A 16,364-nucleotide genomic window follows, 5' to 3' on the forward strand; every position below is an offset into this window, starting at 1 on the left:
ACTTAATAAGCTTCTAAACTATGTTTCATGGTTTTTAAAAAGAAACAGTATTTATACAGAACAGTTTTTGCTACAGGACAGTAAAACTGTCATCTGTACAGAGAATTATTGAAAACAGTAGAGGAGCAGACACTATGAGAATCATAAGCAGCTTACTCTTCTTCTTTCCTCTGTTCAATATTATCCAGTTCCCAATCTTCTGTAACATAAAAAGAGGGAGGAGAAGGAAGAATAAATTGAAAAAAATAATGATTAAAAATATTTCTTCTGTAACTCAGTTTATTTCATGCCTATGCAATTTGCTCTCAGATCTGTTGACTGACTTCAAAATAGTCCAGACTACAAGTACATCTGATTCAAACAGCATAAAGCAAAACCACAAAGCTAAATATAGTCTACACGAGTATCCAGTTCTGATTAATAGGTAGAATTAACCATGAGATAAAAAGAAATGAGCCAATGCTTCTATCCTTCTTTTATATCTGAACTTAGTTATCTAATCCTTTCTAGAGTAATTCTGCTGAATACAATTGATATTCACTAGTGACATGCTCAAACAAAATCAGTTTGACTACGGATAACCACTTGAGAGCATCACAAAAGTACATTAATCCAAGCACTGAAAAAGTCACATCTGCAACAGTAAACAGAGAACTACCGTTCATAAATTCCACTAAGGAAAGCAAGAGCAAAAATAAAGGGGCTGTCCTATACTTTGTGTCTCAAGAAACAGAAGCATTGTGATGTTTGGAGGTGGGAAGGATCCAGGCAAGAGTGAAAAGGAAAGTTTTGATGACTTATTTTTTTAGTAATTTTAGGACATGCATCAGTACTGCATCTACAGGTACCAGGTCATGAAATCATTTAAGATTCTATCTTCACTCTCATGACTTGGGTATAGATTGTTATCTTTAACATGTGGTACATGAGAGGGGAAAAAAAGAAATAAATAGAAAATCACAGAAGAAACCCATGCTGCAACTAAGGACTGAACTCCAATTTCTAGCATCTCATGGCAGTATTTTAATCAGGAGACCATTAGGCAGAAATGCATTGTCCATATGCAGCCTCAATTGTCTATTTGGCACAGCTGCTTAGTGACTACACCATGTGAGAGCAATACAGTCAGAGGGGAAGTTGTGTCCTGCTTACAGAAGTGCTCAGAAATGCTGAAAGGCATGAATCAGAGTGCCATACCAGCCACAACTCTGATGAATCTGCATAGGAAAAATAAAGTAAGACTGTTTCAAACTCAGATCCTGCAGACAACAGGTGTCTCACAGGATATATAACCCCCCAAATGAAAGGAAATCTACGACTACCATGTTTACAGGCAAACAAACGACCAATCCAACATCACTTTGGCAAAGCCTATGGCAAAGAAAGCTACAATTTTATAAAACTTACTTGTATCTCTATCACTTCGCAGATTAAATCCAACTATCTATTCTGGAATGTCTTTGTGGTATCAGTGCATCAAATGCAATTACAGGTGAATATTAATGCAAAATAAAAAGTCATGTCTAGATTGTGTACTCAGTGATTTCAACTTGCAAACTGAAGTCAACAAAAAATAAAACACAATTTAAATATACAGTTTCAATACATCTTCAAATACTAACAACTTGGTTTTGTACAGCATCCTACATATAAGATGCACCCAAAACACTCAGCAGACTTTAATACCACAATTGCAGAGTTAAGCAGCAGAAGATGAAAACAATTAAGTGCTACAGGTAAGAAAGAAGACTTAAGCTCTCAGATGGGATTTGAAACAAAAGGGAGAATTAAGGTAACTCTGCCTATTGTTTTAAGTCTAAAATAAATCTGTGTCATAAAGCAGTATCAAAATGTTTCAGTTTACCTCAACAGCATCATCCATTTCTGTGCTCTCAGCCAATCATTTCAGCTTGTATCACAATGAGGAAACTCTTTCTCTGGAGAGCTGTCATCACTTAGGTCACTGTAGCTGTCACTGTTAGAAACAATAAGCATTCAGAAGAATCGAAACCAAATATTTTATTTCAAACCCTCCAACCCATGATGCACATGATCAACACTTTCCTCAAATGCAATCCATTTCTAGAAAACTTCTTTAAGCTCATGTTTAAAACACAGTATTTTACAACATCTTCCTCTACAGGAATGGGCTTAAGTTTGGAGTCTAAGACCTGCTGAGAAAAAAATATTCTACGTGAAAAATGGTATGTTCAGTTTCATTTTGCTTGGCTCCTGTACATTTATTGTACAGTTTGCTGGTGCTGTGTGCCTATGATTATGACTAACAACATGGAGAATAACAAGTCTACAGAACAGGAATAAAATAAATTTCTCCTTTATGGAAAAAAAATTATTGTTTTGACCAAACAAAAAGTTAAGATAACTTAATTTGCTCAGAATTCTTCGATTTACACTTAAATTACAATTCTTGTTCATCCAGTAGGAACATAAATCATTTTCATTGCACCAAGCAATATCCTTGTAGCTTTTCCCTAGGTTTTATCCCCTTTTGCTGTTTCCTGAGAGAAGCAGACTGGTATTCACAGAGCAAACTGCCATGCAAGTGATTGTTTTATACGTGGCCAGAACAAGGAAAACAGTGAAGAACAGGAATCACCACAGTGACTGAGAGAAAGAAGTGCCCACAGAACCACATTTTCAGTCAGCTGGTACCTCTGTTGGGTCTCCAGGTTTATCTTAACTCTAAGTGCACTTCAGAAGTGCCTCAAGCCTCAACCTCCCCTACTATACTTCACTTCTACAGTCTATTTTCCAGATACTTGAATTTCCCAAGACCAGAAGTCAGCAAAGGGAGCCCAGGGAACTGACAAGTACATTTGAGCACTCTGGCCAGTCCTGTGACACTTCAGAGCACAGGTTAACACAGTACAGGTGGGGATCTCAAACCTCATCTGTATGGGTACACTGTGACAGCCTTGGGTACCAACTCTACACCAGCCACTGCACACCTGTCTTGTCACATCTCAGTCTTAGTACAAACAACTTCATCCTCCAGCCAACAGGATCTCAGTCATGTCATGCTCCCCACCTCTAGGGATGACCTACTCCTGAGACATCAAGCACAGACGCAGCCCATGACCCACCTAGACACAGCCTTACTAGGGCAATGTTTCTAGGGGAACTATGTGCCCCCACAGCTGGAGATCTTTCATCAAGACTTCAGTGTGGAACAGTGAACAAACTGCACTCAGCTATACTGGTACTTACTACTGAGCACCGTTTTGTAGCCTGAATTTCACCCTCTCTTCTTTGAGTGAAAAGAAAAACCAAAGAAAGAATAGGTAAAAAAACCCAGCCATTTTAACAAGAGTGTGACAGGAGGAATGGCACCAGCAGTCATCTCATGTAATTTGTACCTCTGACTGTTAGGAAAGCCTCCCACAGTTACAGCAAGTCACTGTACCATATTTTCTGTAAGACAGTGCAGATATTCTGCCTGTTCTTTGCATGGTACACACACTGCTGATGCAGTTCTGATAAAGAGTGTGTCATATCAGGCTAGTGTGAAATGCTCAATTTGATCATTTCACCAGCTGGTAATCAATTACACAGATCAAGTGAGGGAAGTGTTGTTAACAGTATGATCAAGCATGCCAGATGCACACAGACAAACACAACATCACAGACGTTGTACTTACTTTTTTCTGAAAGTATCCATGGAAACATGGAACAAAAATTCAGTATTATTAAAACAGTTTTGCATTTGCATATCACAGCAAAATAGCGTTCACAGAACATTCATGACTGTAGGGAGCTGCACAGTCTTATGACAGCTCAGATTTAAGCCCAAAGTCTTCAGAGAACTTTTTTTTTAAAATTAGCTCTGCTGCCCAGTGGCAGTCACAGCCCAAAAACATGCCAGAGCTCTGCATACAATACAGTATGGGAAGCAGCTGCTTAAGTAAAAACGCTCGAGAACCAGTGAGGTTTTAGAGAACTGCCCAGCTTTGTCTCCTGAAGGCAGTTAGGTGCTGATCCTCACTCAGGACTCTCATTGTAGGTCCTTTCCCACTCAGTGACAGGTTTTAGAGACATTCGCTCATAGAAGCAAGTCACACAAGGCTGGATGCTTCCATCATTTCACTGACATATCACCCCAGCTTCTCAAGCCTGTTTCCAGTTTGCAGAAGCTGAGGGTCACTTGGCTAGCCATCAGCTCAGAGGCTAAAACACTTACTCAGCTGATGACAATTTGGCTCCTGTTCCCACACTGCTCAATTTCAGCACAAGATTTAACACCACATTCCAGAGAAGGTCTCTCATCTCACATTCTTGACTTCTGCAGTAACACCTCACAGTCTGCCCTACTTCAGGGCTGTTCTATTGGGTATAAGTCAGCTTCAACACTAACAAAGAGTTAAAGGGGACAAGAAAGGTAGGGGAAATGCCCAGGTAAGGATCAGGCCTTGGGCTTCAGATACAGATAACTGACAGTCTCTGTTTCAGCTACTTGAATGATATCTCCAAGCACTCCCAGGAACTATGGCATCATACTAACAAAAACAAGTGGGGCTCCAAGGAAACCTCAACTTCAAGAGATAAGCTGCCAGTGGACTTGAAGGCAAACAGGGACTCATGAATCACATCTGGATGTCACAGCTTCAAACCAGTGCTGGTGTCCAGTTTGTGATATGAACCACAAACAAGTCATCACCTCTCTTTGGAATAAATGTGTACTTCCTTCCCAGATATACTGGGTAGCTACACAGATACTAAAAATCAAAAAGACAGTTGGATGCTTTGTGCTCACAGTTGATAATATTTTGTGACCTTACTTAAATCTCCTGGCTATGAAAGTGGTGGTGGCGAGAAATAAAATAAGCTCAGTTTTCCTTTAAGAAACTATTTTTCATGCTGAGCCCACCACTGAAAAAAATATGCTTTTATTTCCTTCAGCAAGTTTTCTCTCAGTTTGTGTATATATTAATTAGTAGTTAGCTTGGGCAGGAACGGGACACTCACTTCATCTTGTTTGTAACAATTCTTACAACAGTGGACCCCAAACAAAAAAAGAGTTACTGAGCAGATTTAAGGCTACCAGACTTAAGATGAAACCCCAGCAGTTCTATTTTTCTCTATTTTTACTTTTTTTGCGAGATCTGGAGTATAAAGTAGTGGCCAAGAAAAAAAAAAAAACCAGAGTATGCAGTATCACTGCAGCTAGTCAGTCACTTCAGTCTCTAAGATGAAGAATTTTGGCCACTTTGATGGTATGGAAGGCAGCACTGCTGGTAGCATGCAGCATGAAGCTGGAATGCATTACCTCAGCAACCAATCTCAGCTGCAAAATCCCTAGAATTAAGACTCAAAATCCATTTTAAACCTGTAGTTTTCAAGCAGGCACACAAAAGCACCAACCTGCCTGTTTTCAATGTTTTCATTAATAAACAGGCAACTGTAAAATAGGTACTCCTTGAAAATTCTGTTTCACATGGAAATTCCAGATCAACATTCTTTAGAAATAAAGTATTTGACACAGTTTCAGAAGAGCTTTTTTCATTGAATTTTAATGTACAATTGACAAAAAACTCCTTTTCCAGAAATGTCAGCAATTCAAACAACTGTTACATTAATGCTACGCCCTGCAAAGGCAGGAGCCAAGCCAAGGGCATTTCTTCCTCGATGCAACTTAAAGATGAATGTAAATTACATTTAATACAGGCCGTGATTGCTTAAAACAAACAATTGTTTAGCTTTCAAGAACCCTGCAAAAGGAAATCTGTCAATAGTTATCATCTATTCCCCCCCAAAAAGCTGAATGATTAAAATGATTATAGTCATCAAAACATTATTTAGAATAAATGCACATTTGATCGTGCAATGGTTATAATTGCAGCCACCCATGGTGCATACTTTTATGATCATTATATGAACATAAAAGTTATCATACATCATTTATTATGATGGTCATCATTATACAATCCTGTGCTTCCACAAAACAGCATTTCATTAAGGAATCCTGCAGCACAGACCCAAGGCTCCCCAGTCCCAATCTGCCAGACACCTGCACTCACGTAAGTGGGCCTAGAACAACACCTTCATCTGAGAGAGTTACCACCAACTTCTTACAAGCAGTGGAGAGAAACAGGCACTTGCAGCATATAAAATGTGTATGTGACCCACACAACAATTATAATGAGCTATTTGGCTCCTTCAAGTGCATTTTTACTCAATGACTACAGAAAAAGTCTTGGGATGTCTAGCTCAGAAGGGTCTTCACTGTAACATCTAACATTTAAATGACTATCCTGGTTTTAGTAACAGACATAACTAGCCATTACTAAGTACCACTATGGATGAAAAAGCATTTCCTTTAAAACTTTTCTGTAGTTTCCTGTAAGAGTTCTGAGGTTAACAACAGGTCTTTGCTGCCCTGACCTTCCTCACCTGGGGCCTTCTCCAATGGTAACTCCCACTGGAGTCAGCCTACTTGCCTTCTGTGGTGATTGTGATACTGACTCCTGTTGGTGAGGACACTATCCCTGCCAGGACAGCTGACACCCCTGGCTCTCAGATTGTTGTCTTTTGTGGACAGACCCTCTCTTGCTGGCCTCTTGATAATCTTCAAATCACAACACTTCCTTCACTTTCCTCTGGATTTGGCCAATGGCAGAAATATGATGCTGTGCCAGATGTGTTCTTGGTTGGGGACAATGTACAGGGGTCATCAGAGATAGCCCTGCCCATACCTCCTTTGTCCCATATACATCAGAACATGTCACACAGGCTGTTTGAAGTTCTGTTCATAGCTGCAAGCCCAAACTTTTCTCTACAGCTGATCTGGGAGATAGCTGGACCATGCTAGTGCACTAAGCACCACACTGGTGGGTTTTTAATGCACCACTCCTTCTGTCCTCTGGCCATTTCTGTCCCTTGTCTCTGAACACAACTTATAAGTCATCTTTTATTAATAACCTGCCCAGAACTCAACAGAGTACTCTATGACTAGATGGCATGGGATTGGTGTCTCACATTAGCATATTCACTAATGATTTGCAAAAACTTCTTTAGGCAGTACTGATAGTTGCCCACACTTTCTCACCTAGGAACATATCTCACTTCCTACATTTCCTCCCATCTACTGGACTTTTATTTATATTATTTCTCTTTAGCTTGTTATCCTCTTCCTCCAAAGATATTTTCAGCGCAGATTGCTAAATTCTCTACATATTTTTATGTTTTTTCTTTCTTCTGAATAGTGCTTTTGGCTCTTATTTAAATGACATTATTTGCAAATATAATTAATGCACTGTGACTTATCTTGCAGGCCATTAATAAAGGTGCTGGTTGAGGGGAAAGAAGAAATAAAACCTGCTGATGCTAAACTTGCTACAGGGGGAAAAAGCCAAAATCAAAACAAACCAGCAAAATCTCTTTGTTGTACATCAGTGGTTTTACAACCCATATTACACTGTTCCCAAAGATAAGCCAGCTTGGCTTTCTTCTAAAAGCAACTATGTAAGACTCTGTAAATCCAACAACATTACATGTAAAGTTCCCCTCTTCATCCACTAGTTTGCTAAGAAAACCTTCTGTTTTTTCTTATAAAGCAGTGTATTTATGGGTATTGTTCATTTTGAGCTTCATGTGGCTCTGGTTTTCTCTGTCCTTTAAAATGAAACATGTAAACTTGCAGCCTCCCACCTTCCTCACCTCTGTATGAAATGGTGACCAGTATTTCTATGGAAAGATCTGGAAAAGGTCATGATCTAAAAACCATTCACTAGGAAATGCAGTGCGTGGCCTTGTCTGATGGTTAGACACTCATGCCATGAAGCACAAGAGGCTAAAAGCACAAAGGCAACTGAGACGCCCAATTCAGGTAACTAAGTAGCAATTCATCACTGAGTTACTCTGATCCTTTGCTCAGTTCTTGACTGTCTCTGTACCCACCAAAGCTTCTGGGAACTAAGTTTACCCCAGAGGATGCATTCCAGTCTCAAACTAAGTGTGCTCCTGCCTGTGTGTGCCTATGTCTCTACCAGACTATGCCTCACAAAAATTTAAGTGAAGGATCACTCATTCACTTTTATTTATTTAGGGCACTCTCCTGGGAGTTGTGATGCATCTTTAAATCTACTATTACCTTTGGTTACAAGCTAGGGCTTCTGTCCAGGTGTCAGATGTTCTAAGATTGCAGCCTAATTATGGGGCTGTTAAATATTCTGAGGTAATGACTCCCTGTTAAGAATCTCATGCTGAAATATGTATTTCCTTTATTCTCAGAACTTCACCATTAACTGACTTTTTAGCATTTACAATAGCCTAATTTAGGTAATCTGCTCAACTTTTTGGCCTCCATAAATTCTCTTTCAGGTTATGTCTTTGATCAAGTCAACAGCATGACTACAACTCATGGAGGCAGTGCTGGATGAGGTGTGCAGAAATTCCTGTCCTCAGGTTTGTTTCAGTTGTGCTATGACATGACTCAGCTTTACAGCTCAATGAAACCACTAGCATTCTGGGGTTTAAAGGTTTACATCAGAAATCCTTCCATTAACATATCCACTCAGCAGGTAGATATATTAATATGAGTGGGTGTGCCAAAATTAGCACTGCAGAATCCCTCCTGAGTATTCTTCCCTGCAAAATACTCCTCTTTAAGCCTCAAAACGTTTTTCTACTCTGATCTTTCTCAAGACACAGGGTTTTGCTCAATTGCTGTGTAACTAGGTAGATGGTAAAATTTGTAATTTTATACATAAATTTCTGGGGTATGAATTTTTGTCTTTGCTAGATGTTTAGGGTTTGGTTGGAGTTTACTGTATGCACAAGAAGAAAAAGAGTTGGGTATACTTTTTTTAATAGTTACTTTTTTAATGATTAATTCAAATAAATCTAGGTGTGGTACATTCACTAATAGCTTATACTTGCAGTCAAGATTAGATAGCGAAGTTGCTATGATGCTAAGGGATTTAAATTAACAAGAGATCTGCAGATCACTCACTAAAAATAAAGGCAATTCTTTCTGATCTCAGAGAGATAAATAAGTTTACTTATGGGACAAAGCAGTATATGAAAGGCTATTGAGACCTGGGAAGCAAAATCAAGTGTGAGGCAGAGTGCCCACAAGAGGGTAAGACTGAAAATCACTGTGCTCAAAGACTCCCCTTGCCAAGCATCACAAACACTGGACCTGTGTATTGCACCAGCACAGATTTTAAGAGGTAGCTAATGTTATGACCACTAATAACAATGACAGGCTAAGGTAACAGGAGTCTTTCAATCAAGCTATATCTTGCAAGTGAGAAATTAATTATCTTTGTACATACATCATTGCACAACCACACAGGGTGGACAAAGGTGAAGTGCATTTATAAAGGTAACCGATACCCAAAAAGGAGTAGAGTACCAAAACAGATTGGACTGGTCTGGTTTGGTATTTGCCATTACTGCGCAAACCTAAATAAAATTTCTATTTCTTACTTAACAAAAGGATCTCATTTTAATAGAACACAACACTCAAAAAGAAACCCCAAAATCCCAACACACAAAACTAGTAAGTTTGGTGCCTTGTTAGAGGGAAAGTCAACATGCCAGAGTTAGATCTGTTCAGTGTTATTATTCAGTCATTTTATGATTTTTTTTCATTTTTGTTATTGTGCCCTAGGCTTCCTTCTGATCTCTTTATTATTGCTATTATAAGCAAATTGTAACTGTTATTAATATCATTGACATGAACAAGAATGAGTTAACACTGGATAAAAAATATTGCTGCATTCAATAAACCAACACCTCTGTGTGCAAGGGAACTAGGACAAAGAATTTTAGTTTGGCTGAAACAGTTTTGACCTAAAGCTATCTCTACTGTTTTGTTTCAGGCCTGTCTCTGCAATATGACATTCATTATTTACCTACTGCAAAACAAAATCAGTGTTTTCTTTGTTGCTGTTGCCATAATTCAAATACAACTAGGTAAGAATTTCACTTCATTGCACAATCCTGTAGGAAATCTCTCTCCCTATGAAGCTACTCAATGGAAGTTAATACAGGAGGCCACTAATTTCATGTGAGTTTACTAAAGGTTTTTACCTTCTTTATGATTATAATGTAGGATTCTAGCTTTAGCCCTAATAGCCTCTGAAAAGGAGGAAATCAGGAACTGTGCTTACTGCTTACAGATTATCTTACACCAAGGTTTATGACAGGCACACACAGCAACAAATAAATCCAAACATGAAGAACTCTTTTCCTCTTCTGGACTTCTAAATTGAAGGATAGTATAGTCCCTCCAGACTGTCAAACTGTAGGCAAGTAAGAAAGAAAGATTACCTTGGAGACAATTTACATCCATCCTGCAGGTATGCATTGAGTGTCCCAGTTGCAGCTAGCAACAGTCCAAGGTATGGAGGTGAAGGTTTCATAGGTCTTGAAGAAAACTCTGGGTGGAACTGAACTCCCACAAAATATGGGTGATCTACAAGATAGATGTCAAAGAAAATTACATGATGTAGAAAGAAAGTAGAAAAACTGTTAGGAAAAAAGATAATTGAATATTTCAGTCAGGTGTCCAGAAACAGTATCAGCACGTGTGAATTTAAGGGTGAGGCCGCAAGAAACTTAACTTTTTCCCACAAAATGCTACTGACAACAGAGGCAGAAGGTTAGTAAGGCAAATAAAGGAAAAATCATCCTATGATTCAACCTTAACATGAACAATAATGCAAATAAGAGCTGAGTAATAAACCTGTCCCAACATGTAAGGGTAGAGGAAAGGGAAGGACAGCCACAAGTTTATATTTATCATGTTATTTTCATAATATTTTGCTTTATAATATATATTTATGCACATATATTCAGAACAGTAGGCTGCTTCAACTTCTCTTAAATCTTCAGCTGTTTCCCACTCAAAGCACCTTCATACTGCTGCTTCTGCTACCCTTCTGTCTTCTTCAAAAGATTAAAGTAGGAAGAATGTTTTGTACTCTTCCATGCTGAGCACGTGTTCCTTCTCTGAATATTGTGTTAAAGGAGTTAACATTAACCACTTTAGTGTCAGGACATTGGACAAAACTAACTAAAGATCTCCTCTAGTTTGACAATTTCTGAAATAATCCTAAACATTCAAGGAATTTCTTTGCAGTACACAGTAAGTGATAAGAAGAAATTGGGGGTTTTCTTCTAGGAAGATGAAGCAAATGGTCTAGTAAACTCCTTTCTGCTGCAATATCTTAAGAGAACCGGGATTCTAAATTTATTCCACATCTTCAATGACAAAGCACCAATTATTTCCTGTGGGGATATTTTGCTCAAAAGCTTTGCCTAAGATATCTGGAGTACTATTATTTCTATGCTCCTGCTCTAACCCACCCTACTCCCTATGATGACTGTCTTTAGGAATCAGAGTCTCCTTGCAGCCCATTGTGACATAATTCCCGGCTTTACTGCTGCTTTTCTCCTTTTCACAGTAACATGCAATTTCAAAATTCTGTCTGATTTATTTCACGATGCTCTCTATAGAAGCTGTTTCATGCAGGGCAGACAAAACAGCCTCCCAGTTGCAGCATGTGTAACATGTTCATCTATCAGGAACAAACTAAGCCAAGAACATCCATGTCAATTAGTAGATTATGAATTCACATGTATCCTTTGCTCTCAGATGACTATGGTGCAGTTGCTTTACATTCTAAGTAGGTGTCTATATTCCACACCTGGTTGAAAATTACAGCACTGTACTTCAACATACCATGGAGTATATAAAATAAATTCACAAGAGCATCATGCCACAAATAGCACTCCATAGGCCAAGAATGTATTCTTATGATGAATTTCTGTTTCTGTGCATGAAGTTGACCAATGACATTAAGAAAAGAAAAGGAAAAGATCTTGTAGAGTAGCCTGCATCTTCAGGTGCCTGATACTCATCTAGCCAACAGTGACTTAACAGCAAGGAGTTAATCAAATATACAATCAAAATCAGTAAGTTTGTTTTGAAAAGCTACTCTGTGTATCATTCAACAAACATAGACAGCATAGCTCCTTTTTGTTTCAGAATGTTTTAGAAAAGACAGTAAGTCCTACTTGGTAAAGTAAGTCCAAATCTACTAGATTTTCAAAGTATCAAACCCTCATCTCTCTGAATCACTTCTGTGAAAGAAAGGAGCTTGCTTTCTCTTTGATTTTCACTCTTTTTTTCCTATGATTCTAACCAGAGGGTGACTGAAAGAGACATAAAGCTATTGGAAGGCACCTTGGGAAATCTGTAGTTCTACCTCCTGCTCAAAGCAGGGACAAGTTCAAGGTTAAATCAGGTTGCTGACAGCTTTGTCTAGTCAAGTTTTGAAGGTCTCTCCTACAAGGATGAAGATTCCACAGTCTCTCTGGGTAATATACTCTAGTGATGTTCTCTACTTTGGCTATATTGCATGTGTACACATTTCATATCCTCAAGCAAACTGAACACATATTAGTTATTGGGACCTGACTAGGAATACTTGAGGGTGCTTAGGGAGTAGGGCAATGTCATTATGAAGCTGGTTTTTATCTTTAAAAGGTCAAGGTGATCATGAGAGGTCCCTGATGACTAGAAAAAGGCAGTCACCATGTCCTTCTTCAGGACAAAAAGAGGGATCAAAGGAACCACAGGACAGTCAGTCTAACCTCAGTTTATGGCAAGACTATGAAACAAATCCTCCTCTAAGGCATTTCCAGACACATGAAAGACAAGAAGAGAGTTTGGCACAACAAGCTTGAGAACAATGTCGTTGAATGCAAGGAAAGCAGTAGCCTGTGTTCTGACTTTAGCAAGGCTTTTGATATGGTTTCTCGGCATCCAAGTTGGAAGCTCTGGGCTATGGGTACACCACAAAGCATGTTAAAAAAATGACCAGACTGCTGGGTTCAAAGAGTAGTGGTGAGTGGTTTCAAGTCCAACCAACAGCATATTTGGAGACACTCAAAACTTGACTGATACAACTCTTAACTTGACCTATATTTGAAGCCTGTGCTGAAGCAGAGACAACTTAGCAGGACTAGATGACCTCTGAAATCACTCTATGATTCTACGTAACCAAAACCCCCTGAGCTAGAATTATGACTTTTGGGAAAGCAGCACGTTTGTCTCTGATAATCAAATACATGTATAATCCTTGCAAAGTTAAGACACTTCCTAATATACTCTGAATTTTCACCCATTATAATACACAGATGGAGTCAAAAGTATCCCCGACACAATCTTGACTGTTATGACAGCTAAATAGTGTGCCTACATGTCATTTAACAACCTATAGTTTATATGGTTTCAACAAATGCAAAAAAATAGTACAAACAATGAAACACTCACTCTCCAGTTCAATAATTTCCATTCTGTTCCCTTCCGTATCATGGCCAACAAATTTCAAACCTTTCTCTTCAAAGCAGTGAGTCAATTCTGGGTTCACCTGAAATATTCAAAGTAATAATAATTGCAGCTCTATTTATGTTTGGATTTAACAAAGAGTAGTACTTAATTATAATGTTTTTAGTATGCATACAAGAATGAAAGGAATTGGGAAAGGGTTGTGAATGTTTGCTTTCTTGTTTTAACAACTCTCTGGTATAGATTTATAAAAGTGGGCATGCTTATTAAATAAAGAGATGAATCAGTAATTTTAAAAGTTATTATGTAACATTCAAAAGATTAAAGCCAGGGTCCTTTCTGCTTACTGTTGTTCTGATTCTGAGTAGCTTGCACTCTTCCTTTCTTAAGTGACCCACTGGACTAGGCATAGAGACCAACCTCCTCTTTGAACACCGCATTTCAGTGGTTATGACACAAGCTATGGTTCAGCTCCTCCTTCAAACTGAAGAGTTCTGTGGTGAGTTGGCTCATTTCCTTGATGATGTTCTAACCACTCTAAGATTCAAACTTGAGCACATTTACAACCATCACATTCTCCTCCCACCTTTTAAAGAAACTTAATATTGTCTGATACAGTTACAGCACACACATGTATCTCTTGGTTCAGGCCCCTCTGGAGACATTGAAGGAGTTGGGTCCCTTTTGGACTATCTCAGAGATAATTCAAGGAGTATCTCTTGCCTGTCTCCTTGAATGACAATATTTTGAAAGTATTCAGACACCTTTCCTCAGACGTTCACAGAGGAGTGGACCTATACAAGGGACATACAGAGTGGGATGGTAGGAGCAAGTGATCTGAATTAGCCTCTGAGTTGTGGCTGACTAAAGTCTGCCTACATTTAGACCATAAAAGAACATGCACTATCCAAACATAATCTAAGCCTTTAAATAAGCCAAATTGGCCAGTGCATTTAAGGATTATAAACCTTTACCCTTCAGATTTCACAGGAAGCCAAGCCACATAATCTCTGGCACTGCAATGCCAGAATGTTTAGGGGCTGGACCACATGCAACATAGAAGGAGAGACTAGATGAGCTGGATTTGTTCAGCCTGGGAAAGAGAAGGCAAAGAGTAGATCTCATGGCTGTCTTCAACTATCTGATAGAGAAAACTGAGACAGACTCTGCTAAGAGATGCACAGACATGACTCTCTACATGAATTTCTCTTGAGAGAGATTCAAAACTAGATGGAACAAAATCCTCAGTGGCCTGATCTAATTTAAAAGTTGGATCATCTCTAAACAGGGAATTGGAACAAAAGACTTAGAGATGTTCCTTTCAATCTAAATTACACTATCTAACCATCACTAAATTTTGGTTTATGTTTATGTAAGAAATCTCCCATTAGCTTTAAGGACAAAAGTGCCTACATCAAGAGAAAAAATTTGCTCAGGCTTTAACTCTAGAGCACAAAATACATTAGCAGTGTTTACCTCATATCGATGCCTGTGTCGCTCCTCTACAAACATTCCACCACCATAAAGTTTCCCTGAATATACAACAAAAGAGAGAATAATGCTAATATGTTGTTTTAGTAGTTGTTACAACTATTTTTTTGTAATTTAAACCTCAAAAAGTCACATGCAAAACATAACAAGACACCATTCATCTCACTTCAGCTTTCTGTTTTTCCTGAGTGATGACTAATTTCTTTTAATTTAATGTTACCTGAGTTTATTCAGGATTCATATTCAACATTTCTTGACCAAAAATAGCTTAGGTAGACTACAGTCTACAGGCCATGCTTAAACTAATTTAAATTGTAAAGCTCAGAATAAAATAAAAACATGTTTGAGCAAACTAGCAATGCAAAATCCCTTTGAGGTTTTACAACAGTAGTACACAAAAGGTGCAGAGAAGGAAGCCTTTGAGTAGCACCTGTTCCATTTTCACAGATTATGCATGGCAGCTGGCATAATACCTCCAATGACAAACAGGGAATATTGCTTTTCTCTGTTTTCCTGATCTCATTACCCAAATGACTCTTGCAGTCCTCTGTGCATAATCCAGAACTCACTACATTTCACAGCAACAAGGAGTAAGTTAGAGGTTTGCAGTAAACCAGATTTTAATCATGTATCTCACTGATAGTCATGGCTCAACCTTTGCTGTCAATTTACCCTAAGGTCATTAGGAATATACTATCTAGCTTAGGGGTTGGTACAAGAACTAGACTGCCAAGAACATCTCCAAAAATTGTAGAATGATAGTACTACAATTTTACAAAAAGTGGCATACATGTTAATTTTAAGGAATCACTTTTCAAAACCATTATTTCCATTCAAGTTGTAAAGCACTGGAAATAAAAACTAGATTTCCTGAGTAAATTACCAGAGCTTTTTTTGCAATTCTTTGATAAATATCAACATCTAAGTAACTCATAACAGTGGTCAAGAGTAACAACACATGTTAATTTTTATTCACTCTTCGAAGAAGTTTTTAGGCCACAGAACAACTTGTACACATTGTGATAAGCATATCTATATCATTCCTTGGCAAATTATCACCCAGGTCAGTCAGATAACTAGCATGGGCATTTTCTAGAAAGGCAGATTTTTCATGAGATATGTGTTATACTTTGGTCTTCTGTTGAAGTAGATATCAATTTTAAAAGCTCAGAAGGACACATTCAGAAAATTCAACAAAGCTAAATATAGTAATAGCTCAGATCAATGTCAGGGCAGGGCAATATAAGAAATACATTGTCCATATTTCATCAATGGACAAGAAACTACTTTTTACACATTTACAGCATCATTTATATCACTACTGTATAACAGGCTGATTAACAGGAGACAAGTATTACTTCAATTTTAAAATACACATAGATCGAATTAAATAATTGTTCTACATTCTGATTGCTTTTATTTTGTTATTTGAAGCATTCTGTTACAACAAATCATTTTTCTTTCCTACAACAAATAATTTGCTTTCCCAAAACAAGACTGTTTCCAGGGCCAGAATAGGCCTTATGGCCGTGCTGGATCAGAGACTGGAGTTCAG

The 16,364-nt window shown here is 38.3% G+C and overlaps 1 protein-coding gene across 1 annotated transcript in view; it reads right to left on the minus strand.

Moving 5' to 3' along the window:
• Positions 1-1,864: 1,864 nt before the first annotated feature.
• LOC103798425 (CTP synthase 2) overlaps positions 1,865-16,364 on the minus strand; it is a 56,327-nt gene continuing 41,827 nt past the window's right edge. Inside the window, exons 14-17 of the mRNA XM_009070682.1 lie at positions 14,795-14,850; positions 13,304-13,400; positions 10,294-10,438; positions 1,865-1,975 (exon numbers count right to left, since the gene is read on the minus strand). Coding sequence (XP_009068930.1) covers positions 1,906-1,975; positions 10,294-10,438; positions 13,304-13,400; positions 14,795-14,850 — 368 coding nt within the window. The 3' untranslated portion in view covers positions 1,865-1,905. The remainder of the gene's footprint in view (positions 1,976-10,293; positions 10,439-13,303; positions 13,401-14,794; positions 14,851-16,364) is intronic.

The sequence above is a fragment of the Acanthisitta chloris genome, unplaced genomic scaffold, assembly GCF_000695815.1.
Source record: "Acanthisitta chloris isolate BGI_N310 unplaced genomic scaffold, ASM69581v1 scaffold12762, whole genome shotgun sequence".
Lineage (NCBI taxonomy): Eukaryota > Metazoa > Chordata > Aves > Passeriformes > Acanthisittidae > Acanthisitta > Acanthisitta chloris.